The following is a 23156-nucleotide window of genomic DNA, read 5'->3' as shown; positions in this document are numbered from 1 at the left end:
GCCTGCTCCTCCACTTCTTAGCACCAGCTCGCTCAGCTCTGGACCTCACACATCTTAGCTCAAATTCTGCCTCATCAGAACGCTGACTATGGGAGTTGGGACATCATCTTGCAGCTGTACTAGACACTGGTGAGGCCACTTCTGGAACAGTGTATACTATTCTGGTTGACCTTCCTATTAGAAAGATGTTGTTATACTTGGGAAGATGCAGAAACGATTTCCAAGGATCTTACCAGGACTGGAGGATTTGAGCTAGAGGGAGAGGCTGAATAAGGTGATTGTCAGAGGCTTATAGAGGGGTATAAAATCGGAGGAGCTTGGATAGGGTGAATAGACAAAATCTTTTCCCTCGTGTTGGGGAGTCCAAAGCTAGAAGGCAGGGATTTAGGGTGAGAGGAGAATGATTTAAAAAGAGACCCAAGAGGTGACTTTTTCCACACAGAGGGTTGTGTGTGTACGGAACGAGCTGTCAGAGGAAGGAGGGGGAGGCTGGTACAATTACAACATTTAAAAGACATTTGGATGAGGATATGAATAGGAAGGGTTTGGAGGGATAAGGGCTAAATGCTGGCAAATGGGACTAGGTCAGATTGGGATGTCTGGTTGGCGTGGACGAGTTGGACTGAAGTGTCTGTTTCTGTGCTGTCTGACTCTATGAATCCAATCTATACTTACTGAGAAGAAGACGTGAACTCTTTCCTCTGGTGAGGTGGTGATGGAAGAAAAAGGGCTCCGAATAGAGCCAGGCCATATCAGGAATACTTTATCACACTGGGTTAGAGGAAATCAAACTCTCTCTCCCAAAATTCTGTGTAATTGCAACTTCCAAACTGAAATAGAGGCAATTTTTATTGGACAAATGTACTCAAAAGGTATTGAATAAAGGGGGACTGGCTGATTAGCTGTAATCATCGTCAGCGCAAAGCAGACTCAAGGTGCTGAATGGTCACCTGCTGTTCCAGTTTAATAAAGTCAAATGGATAAATGACCTCCTCCTGTTCCAATGGAATCGGCTTGTCAAGTGAATGGTCACCTGTCTAGTGTTAGCGAAGATATCAGCTGTAGAGCCTGATCATGCCTGCACTCGAAAACTGAAATTTACCCTAACTACCTCAGTGTGCCACTCAGTCTCAAAAGGATCAAACTCTACCTCATCTCAACCAAGATTTTAGTGCTCATTGTCAAAATATGGGCATTACATTCAAAGCACTGATTCCCCATTTTTAATTAGGTGGCGAAAGTTGTGGTTGGCTTTTTATTTTGCACTGTTACAGTGGTTTGACACAACAAACATAAGAACAAGGGCTGACTGTGCCATTCAATAAAATCTGACTGCAGCCTGACCTCCACTGACAGACCCTTTATAACCTCAGACTCCTTTGTACATCTAAAAGGTTTGGTTTACTCAGTCATGAATTTGGTCAGTCACCCGGCCTCCATTCTTGGATAGAGAGTTCAAAGACTAACAACCCTTTGAGAGAAGAAAATTGTTCTAATTCCCATCATAAATGGGAGACCACCGCTTCTGAAACTGTGCCTCTTGTTCAAGATTCCAGCCCCAAAGGAAACAGACTCAAACCCCCAGAGTGTGTTTCACACTTTAATAAAGAGTATCTTTCTTCTAAACTCCACAGATTCAGACTCAATCTGTACTTATCCCAGGAATCAGCTCAGTGAATCCTCTCAGGAGCTTGCTAGTCCACTGCAGGTGGTAGTCAAGAATCAAGCACATTTGAGTAGGAGCGGACTCATGAAGACAATATGTACAAGTGAGGAAATATGTAAATCAGTACCAGGATTTCAGGAGCCATACACAGTTGGCAGGAATGATTATAGGGAGGGAACAAAAATTGGAGGCAGGGGGAAGCTCATTGAGAGCAAGTGATCACTTCTTCAGGATTGTCTCCATTATTGTCGTCACTTTACAGCTCATCTAGTCACAATGAATCAGGATACTCAATCCCCAAACGAGAGCCTGCTGTTGCTGGCTTGAGGTGTTCTCCTCACAGTTTAGGCAGAGTACAAGTTCAGAAGGACATAGCTGCAGATCCAGTTCTGAATAATATGACTACCTGGTGCAGTAAACTTCACTCAATCTCTACAATATCACCCATGAGCAGGGCAAGAGGTGGGAGGGAATCCACAGTTAGGAGAAAGTTGGTGAACCATCCAAACATCTCAAAATATAGACTTGGACTGTCAGTCAGTGCTCCAAATTCCTAATGACATATCACATGGCATTCTACACTACATCAGCGATATTATTGTGCAATGGTCTGCTCACCATTGTGACTCCCAGCAGCAAGGGGCTGATGAAATATGCTGCAGCTCTTCGTTGATTATTCACCACTTCAGCCAATGAACGGAAGAGGTCCAACCAGCAGACAATCCACAGTAGCAATCCCAGGCCCTGCAGAATACAAAGAACCAGTAATCAGGCAACAAAGAACACACTGAGAATAGGAGAATGTGTTTCTATGTGACTGCATGCCTCACACCCAAACACACTGGGCAGGTTTGAAAGGTTCCAAAAGTTGTTATTGAGAAATCCACACTGACACTTTGAGAGCCTAATGCTGTCCCCCCGACAGCCACATTACACTGAGTGAAAGCATAGGCTGGAATTGGGAACATCTGAAAGACGTCTCTGAATAACTGCTGGTTTTCAACTGGCAAAGGTCAGGTATCAGCCCTGGGAAAGTCAATGTGCTTACTCACTGTGCTGGTTAGACACTGGCTGGAAGTGAAATGGGCAGATTCCAGCTCCCAGTGATGTTCCATTCAGGAGACAGACTACCTGGTTAATCATTCATATAATGTTAAGGTATTTGCCAGACTATGATAATTGCATAACCAATTCACATATAAGATTCTCTTTACTCATACTTCAAACCAGATATCCTACATTGGAGCCAGACTTATCCTAATGAGATGCACATCTCTTTCCTCAAAGTCACCAGTTGTTCTGGAGACCACCAGCCTGCTGTTGGATCGGTAACAGCTCCACATTCACAAGTACTTCTTCCTTTACAATGTCATTCAACTTCTCTCTCTCTCACCTGCTTCTGAAACTCTCACACATACCTTTGTTATCTTCAGACTTAACAATTCCTGTCCACTCTTGATAGTTGCCCAGATTGTATACTACATAAACATGATGTCATCTTAAAATCTGTTGGTCATGTTCCAAATTGCATCAACTCCTCCCTTGTTGTGTACTAGCTCCTGACTTAATACCACCGCTAGAAGAATTCCAACCCTTGTTTCCAATTCCGCCATGACTTGGACCCTTCATATCTCCTGCTGCCACACAACCATCCTAGATAGCTCTGTCTTTTCAGCATCCTTGACTTTAACCCTCCTCATCCTCTGTTCAGCCTCTGATACAGTCAACTCTGCTATCCTTCTCCAGCAGCTCTCCATTGTCCATTAGCTGGGTGAGACTGCTCCAGTTCTCATTGATCTAACAATGGACAGAGAATCACGTGCAACAGATTTGCTTCCAGTTCCTGCACCATCATCTCCCAAGGAACTTTCCTTGGCCCTTCCTATTTCTCAACCGCTCCTTGGAAACATCATCTGAAAACATAGCATTAGACCAAGTATTGTCTTTGATCCCCAATACAAATTCCATCCCGCTCCTCGGCAGAGAATGAACCGGGGGCATATAAACCTAGTGATTTATTTGACTCGGAGATGAGCCCCTGAACCCATCTGCACACCAACACTGCATACTAACATCTCTGTATATCATCCCCGTACCTCAGCCTTCTGCTGTTAAACACCAATGATACATTTCTGCAGCATTTGCAGTTATACCTTTGGCTGCCTAGGACCAAAGCTCTCAAACTCTTTTGCTAAACTTCTCACCATTCACTCTCACTTTCCTCAGAAGTTTTTTTTAATACTCCACTTCTTTGAACAATGACTCAATATTTCACATGACTCTGTATCAATTTTATTCAATAGTACTCCTGTGAAGCTTCTTAGGTCAACTTATATTCAAGTTCTATGTAATATAAGGTTTTGATCATAGTTGGCCAAGTGGGTGTACATCAGAGTGACCATGAAAGCAACCCACATGGGGGGTGGGGGTGGGGGTGGGGGAGGTGTAGGCAACATGAATAAGACAAATTAACCACAAGACAGCGACAGTCTGAAACTCCCAGATACAAGGGAGTCAGCCTGCTTAACTCGACAGCTTCCGGAGTCTGCTCAGAATCCAGAATTTCTGTACTTCCTTTCTTTCTGATTTACTGGAAATTATGTTGGCAATGCATTCATTTTTATTTCCCTGTCCACTGCCCTGATACCAACAGCACAGTCAAAAAGAGGATAGCTTGCCAAAGGGAAATTAGTTCAGGAATAGGGACTGAATAAAATTGGTCAGTAAAACATCTGCATATAGGAAATTCATTGAATTAAGAGTGACAAATCCCCAGGGCTTGATGGCTTTTCCACTCAAGGGTTCTAAAAGTAAGGGAGCACGTTGGAGATACCCCAAGTACAATCTTTCGGAGTTTCCTTGATACAGGAGTCATCCCTCGGAGTTGAAAAACTGCACACGCCACTTCGTTTTTAACAGGAAAATAGGAAAATCAGGGAATTATAAATCACTCAACCTAACATCTGTACTGAGGAAATTGTTGGAATCTATAATCAAGAATGGGATAACAGAATATTTTGAAAACTTTCTGTCAGTCAATCATTCAAGGAGACCCAGCATGGGTTCATAACGGTCGGTCATATCTGACATACCTCAGGGAATGTTTTGAAAAAAAGTGACAGATAGTGGACAGGGGAATATCTATTGACATTTTTTTTAAAAATGTGGACTTCTAGTTTTGATCAAGTCCCATCTAACAGCCTGTTAACTAAGGTGGAAGTCCATAAAAGGTTGACAAGTTACTGACAATGACTGGGAAATCAGTTCATTGACAAGTGACAGAACATAGAATCCTTACAGTGGCGAAGGAGACCATTCGGCCCATTGAGTCTTCAAACAGCATCCAAACCACACTCGACCCGAATCTCTAGCCCTGCATTTCCCAAAGCTAACCCACCTAGCTTATACACCCCTGGATACACTCAATCAATCTACCTAACCCGCACATCTTGGAACTGTGAGAGGAAATCAGAGTTTCCAGAAGAAATCCTTGCAGACGTAAGGAGAATGTGCAAACTCCACACAGACACAGTTGCTCAAGCCTGGAATCGAACACAGGGCCCTGGTGCAGTAAGGCAGCTGTGCAGTGCGGAGAACAGATTTGGTCACCATGCCTTCAGAAGTGTCTATCGCCCTTGAAGGGAGTACAATGTAGGACTACAATAATAATACCTGGGCTTCAGCAGTCAAGTTAAGAGGAGAGATTACACAAATTAGGCCTTATTTTCCTAGAATTTACAGGGTTACAGAGGGTGATCTGATTGATATTAACAGAGAAAAAAAAACAAGACGTGGTAGATTAATTTCTATTGGCTGGAGATTCTAGAATTAGGGGCCATAGTCTGTGAAGTAGGGCCAGACCATTCAGGATAAATGTTACGAAGCACTTCTATACACAAAGGATGTTAGATGTTTGGAACTCTGTTCCATACATGGCAAGGGATGCAGTATTAGATGTTAGTTTTAAATTAGAGATGGTAACTTTTTTTGTCAAGCAAAAGGTATTAAGAGATATGGCAGGTATCTAGAGTTCAGCCATAAATCAACTTTGGTATTAGAGTCAGATGTACAGCGTGGAAACTGACCCTCGAGTCCAACTCGTCCATGCCAACCAGATATCCCGGCCTAATCTAGTCCCACCTACCAGCACCCAGCCCATATCCCTCCAAACCCTTCCTATTCATATATCCATCCAGATGCCTTTTAAATGTTGCAATTGTACCAGCCTCCACCACTTCCTCTGGTAGCTCATTCCATATGCATACCACCCTCTGTGTGAAAAACTTGCCCCGTAGGTCTCTTTTATATCTTTCCCCTCTCACCCTACACCTATGCCCTCTCATTCTGGAATCCCCGACCCCAGGGAAAAGACTTTGTCTATTTACCCTATCCATGTCCCTCATAATTTTGTAAGCCTATATAAGGTCACCCCTCAGCCTCAGGTAATTTTCCCAGAAGCACGCCAATGTCCAGCAATACAAGAATTCAACAGCAAAGGCAGTAACTGCTAACTCTGTCAGTTGGCAATGTGGGTTTCTTTCTCTCTCTCTCTCTCTCCCCCTTGCACCAATCTCACCACGTGCTTCCTTTGTCTGTTTTTCTCCCTTTTAAAAGTGCTGTTGTTTTGACTTTTTTTTCCTCCAAAGTTCCAAAACAATGCATATAAAACAGTAATTGCTGCTCCTGGAATTGAGGAAATGACCTCCAATACCTAAAATACTTTAAAAAAAAAGCAGCTGTTACAGCCAGAAGTTTTCCCATCCTCCATCTTGGATTACCCAGAGTCCTTGCTCTTGAATGATGAAATAGGGTCAAGGGGCTGAATGGCCTCCTCCAATTCCTATGTTCCACCCCAAGTTTCCCTAGATTTACTTTCCTCCACAAAACCTATTCTGTATTAAATGACTTTTGTTTAAGAAAGAAAGTTACAGGACACCTCAATACATTTCAGATGCAATTCCCAAGAAAGTGAAGACATCCCCACCTGCAACTTCTTTAGCAGCAAAATCTTGCAGATGCCAGACATTTGAAATGGGAATTTGACTTTGTCAGATTGAATGTTTCATACACCTACTCCTATTCCAGTAGGTCTAAACCCCAGTTCCTGTATGCCCAAGGTTTAAACTCCTGGTTTGTCAATAAACTGTTAAGTATTCTTAGTTATCTTTCTAGTTTTAAATATGATCTAAGAAAGTAGCTTCAAGATAATTATCAAAACATGGGTAGATAGGTAAATAGATTTTACTTAGTTATATTGACAAATTGTAAATGAGAAATGCTAATGGAATGAAAAAATAGTTCTGGAGCTGATAAAAGCTGAAGAGTCTCGGTGTGTTCCGGTACCTAACTGATCTGGTTCTAAGTAAAAGGAGGGCAGTCAGTCACTCAAACCAATAGCTCAGAACAATGGCCACAGCATTATTACAACCAGTGTAAGGATACTGTGTGCAGCACAAGGGTTACTTACTGGTCAAGGTAAAGAAAGGAAATTACACAAGAATCTTGCCCAGAATTTAGTTATTTATTCATTGTTTGATGTGACAGCTCTGGCCCGGCCAGCATCTTATTGTTCACTGCCAGTGGTCTTTGGGAAGGCGGTAAGTCATCACATTGAAGCGTTGCAGTCCATGTGACGTCGGTACACTCACTGGGGATGTTAGCAAGAGGGTTTTCAAATTTTGACCAGCAATAGTGAAGGTACTGGAGACGTGTTTTCAAGTGAGCTTTGAAAAGATATGTAGCTCAGGTTGAGGTTTTGGATATAGGTTTGCTCACCGAGCTGAAAGGTTCATTTCCAGGTGTTTTGTTACCTTACTAGGTAACATCAGCAGTGGGCTCATGCGAAGCAATACTGAAAATTCCTGCTTTCTATTTATATGTTTGGGTTGGTGATGTCATTTCCTGTGGTGAAGTCACTTCCTGTTCCTTTTCTCAGGGGGTGGTAGATGGGATCTATCTTGACGTGTTTGTTGATAGTATTCCAACTGGAACTCTATGCTTCTAGGAATTCTTGTGCATGTCTTTGTTTGGCTTGTCCTTGGATGGATGTGTCCCCCAGTTGAAGTGGTGTCCTTCCTCATCCATAGGTGAGGATACTAGTGACAGGGTCATGTCTTTTTGTAGCTAGAAGTATGGCATTCCAACTGGAAATCTAACAGAGTTAAGACTTCATCTACCACCCCCTGAGAAAAGGTACAGGAAGTGACTTCACCACAGGAGATGACATCACCAACCCAAAGAAACCCAAACATATGAATATAAAGCAAGAATTTTCAGCATTGCTTTGCATGAGGTCCACTGAAGATGTTACCTAGTAAGGTAACAAAATGTCTGGAAATGAATCTTTCAGCTCAGTGGGCAAACCTACATCCAAAATGTGTTTCCATGTTCGGAAAGTATGTGGCTTGGCGGAGGATTGTGTAGGTTGTGCTCCCATGGCAGCTGGCTTCTGTTCCAAAAATTAACAAACTCCTCCTACTGGATTCGAAATGTTAACTTTGTTTCTCTCTCCACAGATGCTGCCAGACCTGCTGGGTTTGCCAGCAATTTCTGGTTTTATTTCATTATGTAGAATGATGAAAGGAGAGGAATTGGGGAGAGTTACTATAGACTTTATCATCTCTGTGCAATTATGCAGTTTGTTTAAAGCCAAAGTTAATCAGAGACCAAATGACACAAAAATCCTACCAAGTTTAAAAGGAGGAGTTTATATCAGATTAACCCAAAGAGTGTAAGAACAGATCCTCAGATTAGAGTTTTCTACGATTCCATGGAACTAAGATTAGTGTCTCCCCTCTAAGTAGTACAAGAGGACAGCTAACGACAAGGAGATGATGAACCAGTTAACCTCACAACAATAGCCAGCAAATAAGGTTCAAAATTTCTGGAAGTGACCAGAGAGAAATTTTTTTAGATTAGATTACTTAGAGTGGAAACAGGCCCTTCAGCCCAACAAGTCCACACCGACCCTCTGAAGAGGATTATGTAATAAAGATCCACCTGGAAGCAAAAACAAAATAAGCAGAAAGCTTTTTAAATTGTAAGTGGCTGAGTTGGTGTTGAGGAGAATAGACATAGAAAAGTACAGGCCCTTTGGCCCACAACGTTGTGCAGAGGATTATTCCTAATGCAACATAAAATAACCTACACACCCCGCGATTCACTGCTCTCCATGTGCATGTTCAGCAGTCACTTAAATGTCCCCAACGACTCTGCTTCCACCACCACTGCTGGCAACGCATTCCATGCATTTACTACTCTGTGTAATGAACCTACCTCTGATGTCTCCTTTATACCTTCCTCCTAATATCTGGTGTCTTGCCCATAAGTTATTAAAATTTATGGGCGACACAGTGGCTCAGCGGTTAGCACTGCTGCCTCACAGCACCAGGGACCCAGGTTCAATTCCCGCCTCGGGCAACTGTCTGTGTGGAGTTTGCACATTCTCTGTGTCTGAGTGGGTTTCCTCCCACGATCCAAAGATGTGCAGGTCAGGTGAATGGCCATGCTAAATTGCCTGTAGTGTTAGGGGCATTAGTCAGTGGTAAATGTAGGGGAATGTTCTGGGTAGTTTGCTCTTCAGAGGTCAATGTGGACTTGTTGGGCTAAAAGGGCCTGTTTCCACACTGTATGGAATCTAATCATAAAAAACAAGTAGTGTACAAGAAGCAAATCACAGAAGTGATAAATAAAAGCCTCAAATTATAAAAAGAAGAACTGAAGCAGGATAAGAGAGGTCTTGCTGCATTTGTACAGGGCTTTTATGGAAAAACACCCAAGACTTTGGTCTCCTTAACTATATATAAAAAAAATACATTTTGTTTTCTAAAAAAAAAACAAACACTTGCTTAAAAAGGAATAAATGAAGGTTCACCAAGCTAATTCGGAGGAGGAGGGTATTGTGGTAAAAGGAGATAAAGTAGGATGGGTGAACTAAATTCAATTAAAACATTTAAATACCTAGACTGGATGGGGTGGTGACAAGGAAGATATTTTCCAAGCTGGGAAATCTAAACCGATCAGGTTGGCAAATTTAGGATGAATGATGAGAAAAAAAAACTTCAGTCAGCAGGTTGTGAAGCTCCGCAGTGTAATACCATGACAGTGTGGGGGTGGGGGTGGGGGATAGACATATTCATTCAATCAGTGGCTAAAGTGCACAAGGCCAGTCAGCTCATTGCATTGGTGTCTTACTTCTGAATGGCACTAAATGAAGTACACACTCTCCTACTTCCTTCCTTTCCCCCTCCCCCCAGCCTTGAAAATTGTTTCTTCACATGGGATACTTGTTTTTATTAGTTATGGCATGAAGTACAACTGCAAGGAGGTAACGTTGGAGTTGTACAGAAGCGTTGGTTAGGTCACAGTTGGAGTAGCATGTTCAGTTCTGGTTACCTCACTATATAGTCATACAGCATGGAAACGGACCCTGTGGTCCAATTAGTCCACGCCAATTATGTTCCCAAACTAAATTAGGCCCATGTGCTAGGTTTGGCCCATATCCTTCCAAACCTTTCCCATTGCTGTTCTTATTCTAATGTCTTTTAAACATTGCAACAGTACCTACATCCACCACTTCCTCTGGCAATTCATACCACACATTAACCACTCCCTGTATAAATAAAAGTTGCCCCTCACTCCCTTTTTAAATCTTTTCTTCTCTCAACTTAAAACATACCTTAGGAAAGGGACCTTTGCTATTCCCCTTATCTATGCCCTTCATGATTTTATGAACTCCTATAAAGGTCACTCCTCAACTTCCTTTGCTCCAGTGTAAAAAAAAGTCCCAGCCTATCTTGACATTCAGTGCTGCCTTCTCAGCAGGTAATAACCTGCCAGGGTTAGCAGTACGAGGTACGAGGGTAGTTACAGTATAGCTTACATGGTCCCAGACCAGTCCAATACCCGGAGATCTTTAGAGGGAAATTAGAGGAGGGAGAGACAAGCGAGTGTAGTGATGATGCCCTACACACAGTTCATTTTTCCTCCAGCTTTGTGTTGCAATGACAACCCAAGTTCTCCAATCCAGGCCATCTAGGTACAGTATTAAGTGCCATAAGTGGGCGGCACGGTGGTTAGCACTGCTGCCTCACAGCGCCAGAGACCCGGGTTCAGTCCCCACCTCAGGCGACTTACTGTGTGGAGTTTGCACATTCTCCCTGTGTCTGCGTGGTCTGCAGTCCAAAAAAATGTGCAGGCTAGGTGAATTGGCCATGCTAAATTGTTCGTAGTGTTAGGTGAAGGGGTAAATGTAGGGGAATGGGTCTGGGTGGGTTGTGCTTCGGCGGTCGGTGTGAACTTGTTGGGCCGAAGGGCCTGTTTCCACACTAAGTAATCTAATCTAAATGAGAAAATATTAATCTAAGTGACTGACTGAGTTTGGCAGCGCAGTCAGTCAGTCATTTGTCTGGATTCAGTAAAACTGAATAAAGAAAACTGAAGCATTTTCACAAAACGTCTCAGTTTAAGTTTCCTCAGGACAGATTGAAAAGGCAATGATCACCATTGGCATGCCACAGCACGCCACAGGCAGTTATGAAAATATTTTTCTGAGTACAGTGAACATAATCAGTGAAAGTGAGTGGAATATTAACAGTGGGTATGGATAGCTCCTCTCTGAGCCAGTGGTCACTGTGAAATATTCACAAGGCTCTGTCTAATACATTACTTTACAATGACAATGGTTGCAGGTCAAGCCGAATTAAGGGAGAATCCCCATCACAGAGTGTGGAGCTCAGCAAACATGCAGGATTTAGGACCGACAGCAGAGATCTTCCCCCACCATCACACCCACACACACACAAACACCTTCCCGCATTCAATGTGTCTTTAATCCATCTCACTTAAAGTTCCTGATCGTCCAGGCTACAGTGCAGGAGAAGGCCATTCAGCCGCTCCTATTTGTGCTAGCTCTCTCAATGAACTTTTCACAATGCCATTCTCTGGCCTCCTCCCCACACCCTGCACTTAGTTTAAAAAATTATCTAAAAAGCAACATTTCAAAAGTCTTGACTGGACCTGCCCTTCCCACATTCTCCAACTTTGTATTCCAGATTGTGACCACCCATTGGTGGAACAAGGTTTTTCTCAGATCACTTTTGTTTCTTTTGTCAATTCTCTTGTGCCCTCACCTTCAATCCTTTTACAGTTTGGAGCAGTTGCTCCTTATCTGAACAGATCCATCAGAATTTTGAATACCTCTCAGTCCAAACCTTCCCAATCTATTTCCATAACTGAAGCTTCTCATCATCAGAATCATTCTCACCAAATGGTCAATGTCTTGCTAAAGTACGACACTGTCCACTTACAGCTTACATTGTTGCTAAGCTTTGTATCTGCCACAAGTTATGGTGTGTACACCAAGGTTAATGGGCATCAGGAGAAGCAAGGATCCCTTTAATGGCCTATGGGGAATTTCAGTATTAACTCCAGAACAAAAACCACTCCTTAACCATTATTCACTGCTTCCTGCCCCTCAACCAATTAATGTTGATTCCAGAAGCATTAACTTTGCTCATTCGTCTGTTGTGTGAAACATCTTTTGAAAGTCTACGTACATCACAACAGCACTGCCCAAAACAATTCTCTCAAGTCTTTGAAATATTCTATCAATTTATTTCAATACAGGTTTGCTGTATGAAATCCATGTTGGTTTTTCTTATTTTGAAATATTGCCCTATTATTTCTAGATGTTTACATGCCCTGATCAAGGGACCTAGTTTTCAGGTAAGGGGAAGAGATGGTGATCAGACTTCCAAATGGGCCACTCAACTGTTAATTCTAATCTTCCTTTTTGTACCATCTCTGCATCTGTAACACTATAGTCTACACTGTCTGTTACCCTGATGCACTTTGTACAATACAGGCAGATTGTATAGCATACAAAACACTTCATTGTACCCCAGTACCTGTGACAACTTTAAAAATCAATCTCAAATCACTTCTGAATTGACATCTTTTTCACTCAGTGCTTAGTAGGAATCTGGAAACACACTGCCTGAGAAGGTAGGAGGCTGGGAACCATACAAATACTTATGAGCTGAAAATGTGTTGCTGGAAAAGCACAGCAGGTCAGGCAGCATCCAAGGAACAGGAAATTCGATGTTTCAGGCATAAGCCCTTCTTGAGGAATGAGGAAAGTGTGTCCAGCAGGCTAAGATAAAAGGTAGGGAGGAGGGGCGATGGAGATGTGATAGGTGGAAGGAGGTCAAGGTGAGGGTGATAGGCCGGAGTGGGGTGGGGGCGGAGAGGCCAGGAAGAAGATTGCAGGTTAGGAAGACGGTGCCAAGTTCGAGGGATTCGACTGAGACAAGGTGGGGGGAGGGGAAAATGAGGAAACTGGAGAAATCTGAGTTCATCCCTTGTGGTTCCCTCGAACTCAGCACTGCCTTCCTAACCTGCAATCTTCTTCCTGACCTCTCTGCCCTCACCCCCACTCCAGCCTATCACCCTCACCTTGACCTCCTTCCACCTATCACATCTTCATCGCCCCTCCTCCAAGTCCCTCCTCCCCACCTTTTATCTTAGCCTGCCTGGACACACTTTCCTCATTCCTCAAGAAGGGCTTATGCCCAAAACGTCGATTCTCCTGTTCCTTGGATGCTGCCTGACCTGCTGCGCTTTTCCAGCAACACATTTTCAGCTCTGATACTCCAGCATCTGCTCAAATATTTATGAGCACTTGAAATAAAAAGGATATAGGACAAGTCTAGGAAATGGCATTAGCACACCTTTAGTGTGCGTCAGTCATTGTCAGTGCAGACTTGATTGGGCAAAGGGCCTTTTCTGCACAATATGACTACTATTTCATGACAAATGATCCAATTTCCTTCTGAAAGACATGGCTGAAGCTGCCTCCCGGGAGGAAGTGAGGACAGCAGATACTGGAGATATGAGTCAAGGGTGTGGTGCTGGAAAAGCACAGCAGGTCAGGCAACATCAGAGCAGCAGGAAAATCAACATATTGGCCATAAGCTCAGTCCTGATGAGAGGCTTATGCCAGCAACAGATTTCCCCTGCTCCTCAGCTGCTGCCTGACCTGCGGTTTTCCAGCAGCACACATTTGAATCTGCCTCCCCCCAGAGTCAGGCAATGCAGTCTCAATCCTGCATAAAGAGTTCGCTCAGGTCTTCATCACTTCTTTAAACTTTCACCTTAAGTTAGCATCCTCTTATTTTTGGTTCATTTTTGCCAGATCTCCTCTTTTTTCAACAATGCATCAAGTACCCTCAACTCTCACTAAGAAGAGTCTCAGCATTTTCAATTTGCTTATGCTTGAAATGCAGACTCTCCTGCTCCCTCAGATGCTGCCTGACTGGCTGTGCTTTTCCAGCACCACACTTTTACCTGGACCTCAGCATCTGCAGTTCACTCTCTGTCCACTTTCCTCAAACTCCAAGATCAATAGGTTTTTGGATACTGTGGAAATTCAAGGATAGGGAGAAAGGGCATGGAGATGTATTGGAGGTGGACATTATGGAGTTGGAGGTCGGTTTGAGGGGGCAAATGGCTCCTATTTCACCTGGACACAGTCAGATGACCTAGTCTAACATCACATCTGAAAGACAGCACGTCCTTTTGTGCTGCATTCCTTCAGTACTAAAGATCAGGAATGTAAGCATGGATTATGTACTTAAATGCAGACTGGGATTTGAACCCATGATCTTCTGACCCTGAAGTGCTACCCACTGAGCCAGCTGTCACACAGAGAGGGACCTTATTGGGAAAATACAGTCCAGAGACATGAACAACAAACGAAGTAGATTCAGTCAAAGGCAGCAGGTTGTTTTGCTGGCTTTGCAAATGCGATCCAACATCTGGCTCCTATAGGTTGATTTAGACAGAAGAACTGAATGGTAGTCTCAGAGGGTAACTGATGTCAGAAAGTTCTACGAAAGGCTACGCTTACATGTAAGTTTTTTTATGTTCTCATATGTTAATGATTCATTCATTCACTCAATAAAAAGGTGTAGAAATAAGAGGCAATTACCAATTATTATCAGAGCTGCTTCCTTCTGGCACACTGAACAGATTGGCAGTTATCGGCATATTATGCAAGGCTGATAGTACTAACAGTCACGCGATTACTTTATTTTCCATTTGTTTTCTTTTCTAATCTTCCCTTGCATCCTCTCCTCAGTGCTAACAAACCCACACCAACTACTACCACTCCCTGGCAGTCTCAATTAGATGAATACAGGTTTTAACTGAATGCAGGCAATTTATTCACACTGGGGGGTGGGGGGCAGTAGCTTACACGGTGGGAAAGCAAAATGGACAAAAAGCAGGTGAGAACAATTATGGCAGAAGCTGAAGTACCTGGAAAGTTAGTCATGGAGAATGAATCATCCATTCACTTACTCAATTGTGCAAATATTACAAGAGGGATTTACAGGCCAGATTGAACATTAATTTACATCACCACACAGTTATTGTGCATTCCTTCTTGTGCTCTTTAGGGAGGGACCTCAAATCCAGTGCTTGCAAGAAATGATGATATTTGAACATTGCAAGTGATTCAGTGCAGAGCAAAGTTCCCTTTACATTGTGTTGAAACACTTGCCCTGCAATTAACATTCTGAACAGGAGTCTTTAAATATACCAAATAGGACAAACTATCAATTCAGTTGTTCTCCAGTTCAGTTCCTCCAAGAGGCCACTAAGCAGAGACAATGGTCACTTGGAATGAAGTAGCACAGGGTTCTCTTTATCCATGGAGCTTGTACACTTCTGCCAGGTGGTGAGAAGAGGAAAAAAGAATTAGCAGCAATGAAATCTTGAGCTCCAAGTGATATACCTACCGTTTTGATCCTGTTGAGCAAGGTGACCCTTATGTAACCTCGATTGCTCTGTCGGAGATACAGGAAGTAAAGAGGAAAGATCACCCACAAGTACACACATGGAACCCAAACCAGGATCGTCTTCTGAAAACATATCGTCAGGTCTGGATTGTCTGTGTTTATCGTAACATTGTGATCCTGTAACAGAGAATGGAGCAACAGAACAGAAAGTCAGCTTGCACATCCTAGATTTAAACTGTCTAACTGGTAGACCAGTTGTCTGGGCCCCAAAATTCCTTGTGTACCTCTCTGCATCTCTTGTTAGAAATACACAAAATTAGCAAAAATAGGGACAGCAAATAGACCACAGACTACGGAGACTGTTTCACCAATCAATACCATCTTGGCCCTTAACGCCACTTTCTCTCCCACTCCCCATATCTCTCGATTCCCTGGAATAACTTATTTCTCCGAGCATTAAATATATTTAATGATGGAGCATCCACACATCTCTTAAAACGGGGGAAGAGTTTCAAAGCTTTGCAACCCTCCATGTGAAGGAATTTCTTTTCATCTCGTTCCTGAAAGATCAGCCCTTTAACCTAAGGCTTTGCCCTGGTTTTGTTTCCACTGACCAGGGAGTCTAATGTCTTAGCATCTACCCAATCAAGTACCTTCAAAATCTTGTATGTTTGTTTATTAACTCTTGTAAATCTATTCTCTCTGGAATTTAATTTCCTCAATTCTCATCACAGAAGAGCCCCCGTACCCAAAGGCCTAACTGAGTGAATCACCACAGCGAGAATGTCCTTTTGAACGAAGGCCAAAACTCCAGATATGGTCTCACTAAAACTCTGTACAACTACAGCAATATTTCTTCATTCCTCTTACTTTGAAATAAAAGCAAACAAGTAATTTGAATATCCTCACACTTGCTCACACTTAAATTTGTCTGCGTACTCATTCACACAAACTGGCTGTATTTACGTGCAGCTTCTTGGGGTCCTCCCCACAGCATCTTTCAATACGGCCTTCCAATCATTACAGCTCCTTAAAATCCATTCCCTTCACTAAACCAATCAGCAATCTGCCTAAATATTTCACATGGTTGGCTTCAAAATCTTGGATTATTTTAAAATTTATTCACGGGACATGGCTAGGCCAGCATTTAATTGCTCATCCGTAATTTGCACAGACAGCAAGTGGGACTCAAACATGGCTGTAGCAGTCACATAGCCATACCAGGGGTAAAAAAAAAGGATTTCCTTCCCTGAAGTATATTGATGAACCAAATGAGTTTTCCCCTGAAAATTGACAGCTTCGTGGTCACTATTTGTTTCTTAATTCCAGCTTTTCACCATCTGCTATGGTGTGATTTGAACCCAGATCCAAATTACCTGGATCTATAGAATAACAGTTTAGTGAAAATATCACTAGGCTATCACCTCCCAAATGCTCTAGTGTAGAGTGTTTTTTTTACAGCACCAGAAAAAGACAATGTGCTTCCTAAATAAATTGAATTTACCATAAAGAGTAGAAGACACTAGCTGGAGTCTAAGAAATTGGCTGCATCAGGGAGCCTGGTAGGACAAGTGGTAGAGACTAACTGTGGATTCACTCGACCTTCCCCGCCTGCTCTCTCCTCTCCCCCTTCTCCCCTCCTCCCCCTCTAATTATAGGATCATGCTGAAACAGTGTTAATTGAAAATGATGGCTCCTGCTTGTTCACTGCTTTCTTCTGTTCATTTCTCTTTCTACGTTTCTCCAGTTCCTACCTTGGGGAGCTCGGATGTAGAGGAACCGGCAGCACCAGCAATGGCAGTGAGTTTGGATTCAGTGGCAAGAGATGGCGCTAGAGTGTGGCAACCCAGACATTGGTGCATCTAGCACAGACAGCAGCAAGGCACAGGACTTGAGGCAGTCACATCAGCAGCACCACTGGTGGTGGGTCCAGTGCAGGTGACACTGGGGAGTCTGGCTCAAAGCTCATAGCAGCAAGGGGAATCTGACATTTCATCCTTTTGTTGTTGTTTTCAATTCCGGACTCATTTTTAATTCTAACAACTGAATTCCAAGATAGCACCAGTAAGTAGTAGCAGGTCAGGCAGCATCCAAGGAGCAGGAGAATCAATGTTTCGGGCATAACCCCTTCTTCAGGAATGAGGAAAGTGTGTCCAGCAGGCTAAGATAAAAGGTAGGGAGGAGGGAGGGGCGTTGGAGATGCGATAGGTGGAAGGAGGTCAAGGTGAGGGTGAGGGTGGAGAGGTCAGGAAGAAGATTGCAGGTTAGGAAGGCGGTGCTGAGTTCAAGGGATTTGACTGAGACCTGGGGGGGGGGGGGAAAGCGAGGGAACTGGAGAAATCTGCATTCATCCCTTGGTGTTTGGAGGGTTCCCAGGCGGAAGATGAGGCGCTCTTCCTCCAACCGTCGTGTTGTTATGGTCTGGTGATGGACTCCAACAAGGACATGCAGGTCCTTGGAGTGGGAGGGAGAGTTAAAGTGTTGAGCCACGGGGTGGTTGGGTTGGTTGGTCCGGGTGTCCCGGAGGTGTTCTCTGAAGCGTTCTGCAAGTAGGTGGCCCGTCTCCCCAATATAAAGGAGGCCACATCGTGTGCAGCGGATGCAATAAATGGTGTGTGTGTAGGTGCAGGCGAATTTGTGGTGGATATGGAAGGATCCCTTGGGGCCTTGGAGAGAGAGGTAAGGGGGGAGGTGTGGGCGCAAGTTTTGCATTTCTTGCGGTTGCAGGGGACGGTGCAGGGAGTGGAGGTTGGGTTGGTGGGGCGTGTGGACCTGATGAGGGAGTCACGGAGGGAGTGGTCTTTTCGGAACGCTGATAGAGGAGGCGAGGGAAATATATCCCTAGTGGTAGGGTCCGTTTGGAGGTGGCAGAAATGATGGCAGATGATATGCTGTATACAGAGGTTGGTGGGGTGGTAGGTGAGAACCAGTGGGGTTCTGTCCTGGTGGCATTTGGAGGGGCAGGGCTCAAGGGCAGAGGAGCGGGAAGTGGAGGAGATGCTGTGAAGGGCATCGACGATCACGTCTGGGGGGAAATTGCGATCTTTGAAGGAGGCCATCTGGGTTGTACAGTATTGGAACTGGTCCTCCTGGGAGCAGATGCGGCGGAGACGAAGGAATTGGGAGTATGGGATGGCAATTTTACAGGGGGCAAGGTGGGAGGAGGTGTAGTCTAGGTAGCTGTGGGAGTCAGTCGGTTTATAGTAAATGCCTGTATTAATTCGGTCGCCCGAGATAGAAATGGAGGTGTCTAGGAAGGGAAGGGAGGAGTCTGAGACGGTCCAGGTGAATTTGAGGTCGGGGTGGAAGATGTTGGTAAAGTGGATGAACTGTTCAACCTCCTCATGGGAGCGTGAGGCAGTGCCGATACAGTCATTGATGTAGCGGAGGAAAAGGTGGGGGGGGTGTGCCAGTGTAGCTGCAGAAGATGGACTGTTCCACATATCCTACGAAGACATGTGGAACAGTCCATCTTCCGCAGCTGCACAGATTCCTGAAGAAGGGCTTATGCCCAATACGTCGATTCTCCTGCTCCTTGGATGCTGCCCGACCTGCTGCGCTTTTCCAGCAACACATTTTCAGCTCTGATCTCCAGCATCTGCAGTCCTCACTTTCTCCACCAGTAAGCAGTACTCTATACATGTTCCACTGTACTCACTTATATGTGACAATAAAGTCTAATCTGTGATTGCTGGCTTTATAGTGTATGTTAATATCTGTATTTATTTAGAGGCTCAATAAGGTGGTGGTACAGTTGTTAGCACTGCTGCCTCACAGCGCCAGAGACCCGGGTTCAATTCCCACCTCAGGCAACTGACTGTGTGGAGTTTGCACGTTCTCCCAGTGTCTGCATGGGTTTCCTCCCACAGTCCAGAGATGTGCGGGTAAGGTGAAATGGCCATGCTAAATTGCCCGTAGTGTTAGGCAAGGGGTAAACGTGGCGGGTCAGTGTGGACTTGTTGGGCCGAAGGGCCTGTTTCCACACTAAGTCATCTAAAAACTTGCATTCTGGAGTCAAACAGTAAAATCCTCGCAGCCAAGAGAAAGCTCCACTTTCTCTTCCAGTTTTACAACAAGCTCATAAAATGGCTGTCTAATATTTATTGCTTGTAACTGCTTCTCATTCATATCTAGATTCCTACTGAACCAAGTCCATCCCTGCCCAGTCCATCATACAAACCAGCTTTCCATCCACTGACACCATCTATGCTTTCCACTGTCTTGCAACATAATCAAAGACCCCTCCCTCCCCACGTATACTCACTTCTTCCCACTTCCACATAAAAAAGTTTGTATACAGGTACAAATAAATTCAAGAACAGTTATGAGGCTGATGAATGGACCTCAAAATTGAAATTGAATGCGGATCTCACTGTGTACATTCTCTGCAACCATAACTTTGTATTCTTCACTTTGTTCTATTACCCTAATGGAGTCTTTGGTCTGATCCATCTGTACAGCACACAAAGCAAACCTTTTAGCTGTAACTAGGCACAAGTGAATAATTAATCAAAATACCATGTGGATGGTGCATTGGACAACAGGCTGGAGCTAGGATAGGATTCCTGGTTAATGCTTTCGACTGATTCATCGAAAGATTGATTTCGTTTGCTACAGAATCTGACACCCCCATTTCCAGCAGCTTCTGCTTTTCATTACATTTGAATTCACAATGCTCGAACCTCGTATCCTTGGCAATTCTGCACAATCCAGTAAAGCCCCAAGCCTCACCAGCAGTCATCTGCATTCATCAGCTTACTAACATCTGGGCATCATATCACTCAGGTTTCAGAAAGTCAAACTGGTTTTAGGCACTGAAACTTGGCCAAGAGGAGCTGATGAAATACCTTGCACACATCGATCTCCCAAAACCATCTGGGCCCCTCCCTTGCAGTTTTCTCTGCTTCTTGAAAAGATGTCAGCAACGACTGGGGTCCAGTTCCAATCCACGATCTCAATGAAGTGAGCGACCAAATCCAAAACAGCAGGGGAGGCAACCATATAGCACATTAGCATAAGTTATTTAGACCGACTGGCTGGTTTCTGTGTGATATCTTCTCCAGATCAGACCAGAGCCTGATCCCAGCCCCAAGGACTCACACCCAGTGCGTTGGGATAACAATCGCTGTACGAAAAAGAGCAGAGTTCGAGCCCTGGCCAATATTTATGCCTCAGCCAACATCACCGAAACAAAGAAGATAGCGCAGAGGGTCAGTTACTGAGCTGACAAGAAATCACAAACTTAACACACCTGAGCAACTTGAAATATCAAATTTAGCTCAAAAGCCATATTTTTTTAAAAAACGGATGTCAATTTTTCTGACCACAATGCTGTGGACTGAGAATAAAAACCCAGCTCGTTTGGCAATGCCCTCCAGTAAAGAGATCCTTCATCGTTATCCTCCCTGGGACTGGGTGCCTTCAGCCCCCAGTAAAGTGGGCTCGGATTTACCCTCTAAAGTGGCCCAGTACACACCTCCATGAAATCAACTATCACCACATTTGTCAGGGCAACTAGAGACAGGTCATACATGCTGGTCTTTTGAAGAGTGGAAAAAAAATAAACTTACAGGACTATAGGCAAAGATGGGAAATGGGGATTGACTGTTTTCCTACAAACAGAATGACCTAGATGGGTTGAATGGCCACACATCTGTGCTGTTATGACATTTATATATACACACTTCTGAAATCCCAAGATTGAATTTTATGAACAGTGATACTTCATGTGATCCACTGTTTGTGGATGTGACAAGGTTCAAAGGATAAAAGATTAACCCTTTACCTGATGGGCACACACTAAGAGCAATGACTCTTCCAATTGTTTTAAAAAGAGACACTGAAGTCAGTTTATTAGCACTTTGACTGACAGGTATCCTGGACAAAAAAAAGTAGGAAAGTATCCAATGTTTCTCTAAAGGCAGGCCTTCCCAAATGAAGCCCTGAAACACAACATAAGCTCAGTGTCACAAGCACACTCAGCAACCTAATCATCTCATATTTCTGATAATACAGCCAATGAACAAATTATATAAAGACAATGCCTCTATTCACCTGGGATAGGCAAATTCCAGGCTTATAGCTATTAACTAGGCTCTGTATCGAACACAATCCAAACAGTGAAAACAAAAAAAAGTCAAAAGAACATTTGTGAGCAGTTAGTGTTCATAGGCACAGCTACTTTGAATATTTGTCAATGAATTCACAGAAAAGAGGTTCATATGGAAGCTGATCCATGTACATGGAAATACTAGAACTGCAGTACAATAGATTGCACTGACAGATAACCAACTTGTTCTTCAGATCTGGCTCACGTTAGTAACGATAGAAACATAAGAGGTTCCGGCACAGTCTGGAAGCTGTTTGCAATCCCTTGGTGATTAGCCACAGCCCAGCTTGTAAAGATGGTGGTGACTCACCTTCACAAAATGAGCAGCTGGCTGGACCATTTCAGAGGCCACACTAGCCAGGTTGGGGTTGGTTGGCAAATTTTTCTCTGAACAACATCAAACCAGATTATGTTTTGTTCAAAAAGACAATCTGCTACTATCAATATTGAAAACAAGCTTTTCTTTAAAAAAAATTATAGAATAAAAATCAAAAGAACTGCAGTGTTGTAAATCAAAAACAAAAACACGTAGCCGGAAAAGCTCAGCAGGTCCGGCAGCATCTGTGAAAAGAAATCAATTAATATTTCGGGTCCGGTGTCCCTTCCCCAGAACTGAGCATGAAACATTAACTCAGATTTCTCCACACAGGTGCTGCCAGAGCTTTTCCAGCAGTGTGTGTTTCTTTATTCCAGGTCTATTTAATTTTTGATATTTAAATTCCTCAGCTATCAGTGTAATTTGAAATCATGTCTCAGGATCACTGATCTCAGTCTGTGGATACTAGTCTAGTAACAGAACAAAAAAAACCAACAAAAGACAGCACAGCAACAGGCCCTTCAGCCCTCCAAGCCTGTACCAATCTTGCTCCAACGTGCAAAAACAAACCGACCTGCTGCCCTTATTCATTGTGACACACACACACACACACACACACACACACACACACACACCTTTCCACTGAAAACAATCCTAGTCTTTTTAACCTTTCCTCATAACCAATACCCTTGAGACCAGGCAACATCCTGGTGAGGTGGAGTTGGGTACTGCAGATGCTGAAGATTAGAGATTAGAGTGATGCTGGAAAGGCACAGCAGGTCAGGCAGCATCCAAGCAGCAGGAAAATTGATGTTTTGGGCAAAAGCCGGTTGAGATTCCTGATGAAGGGCTTTTGCCAGAAGTGTGGATTTTCCTGCTCCTCTGAACATCCTGATGAACCTTCTCTGCACTCTCTCCAAAGCTTCTGTGATAATGGCTTGGTTGTGCACTGCAAATTCAATGTAATAAACTATTTTGTTTCTTAAAATGCCAACTAATTTTCTCAGCTAGGGATGAAGACAAAAAAGGACAAAACAGTTAGCAAACCTCAAATCTCCTGCCAGAGAAGGAACTTCTGACAACACAACTGAAATCTGCATTCAATCAAGGCAATCAAATAGGACGAAGCCTTTTTTCATTGAATGATGTCGAGTTTCTTGATCTCTTGTAGCCACAGGAGTTATGTGACTGGTCCAGTGAGTTTCTGTTCAATAGTATCATCCACGATGTTGATAGTGGAGATTTAAGCATAGAATCATCATAAAC

At 43.6% G+C, this 23156-nt stretch overlaps 1 protein-coding gene across 4 annotated transcripts in view; it reads right to left on the bottom strand.

Moving 5' to 3' along the window:
- Positions 1 to 23156, bottom strand: part of abcc3 (ATP-binding cassette, sub-family C (CFTR/MRP), member 3) — a 149636-nt gene that overhangs the window by 93154 nt on the left and 33326 nt on the right. For all 4 annotated transcript variants that reach the window (XM_060844661.1, XM_060844663.1, XM_060844664.1 and 1 more), the window contains exons 2-3: positions 15466 to 15642; positions 2285 to 2410 (exon numbers count right to left, since the gene is read on the bottom strand). In XM_060844661.1, coding sequence (XP_060700644.1) covers positions 2285 to 2410; positions 15466 to 15642 — 303 coding nt within the window. The remainder of the gene's footprint in view (positions 1 to 2284; positions 2411 to 15465; positions 15643 to 23156) is intronic.

The sequence above is a fragment of the Hemiscyllium ocellatum genome, chromosome 25 (genome assembly GCF_020745735.1).
Source record: "Hemiscyllium ocellatum isolate sHemOce1 chromosome 25, sHemOce1.pat.X.cur, whole genome shotgun sequence".
Classification (NCBI taxonomy): domain Eukaryota; kingdom Metazoa; phylum Chordata; class Chondrichthyes; order Orectolobiformes; family Hemiscylliidae; genus Hemiscyllium; species Hemiscyllium ocellatum.
Note: the sequence above shows the minus strand (reverse complement) of the source record. Positions and strands in the feature narration are given on the sequence as shown.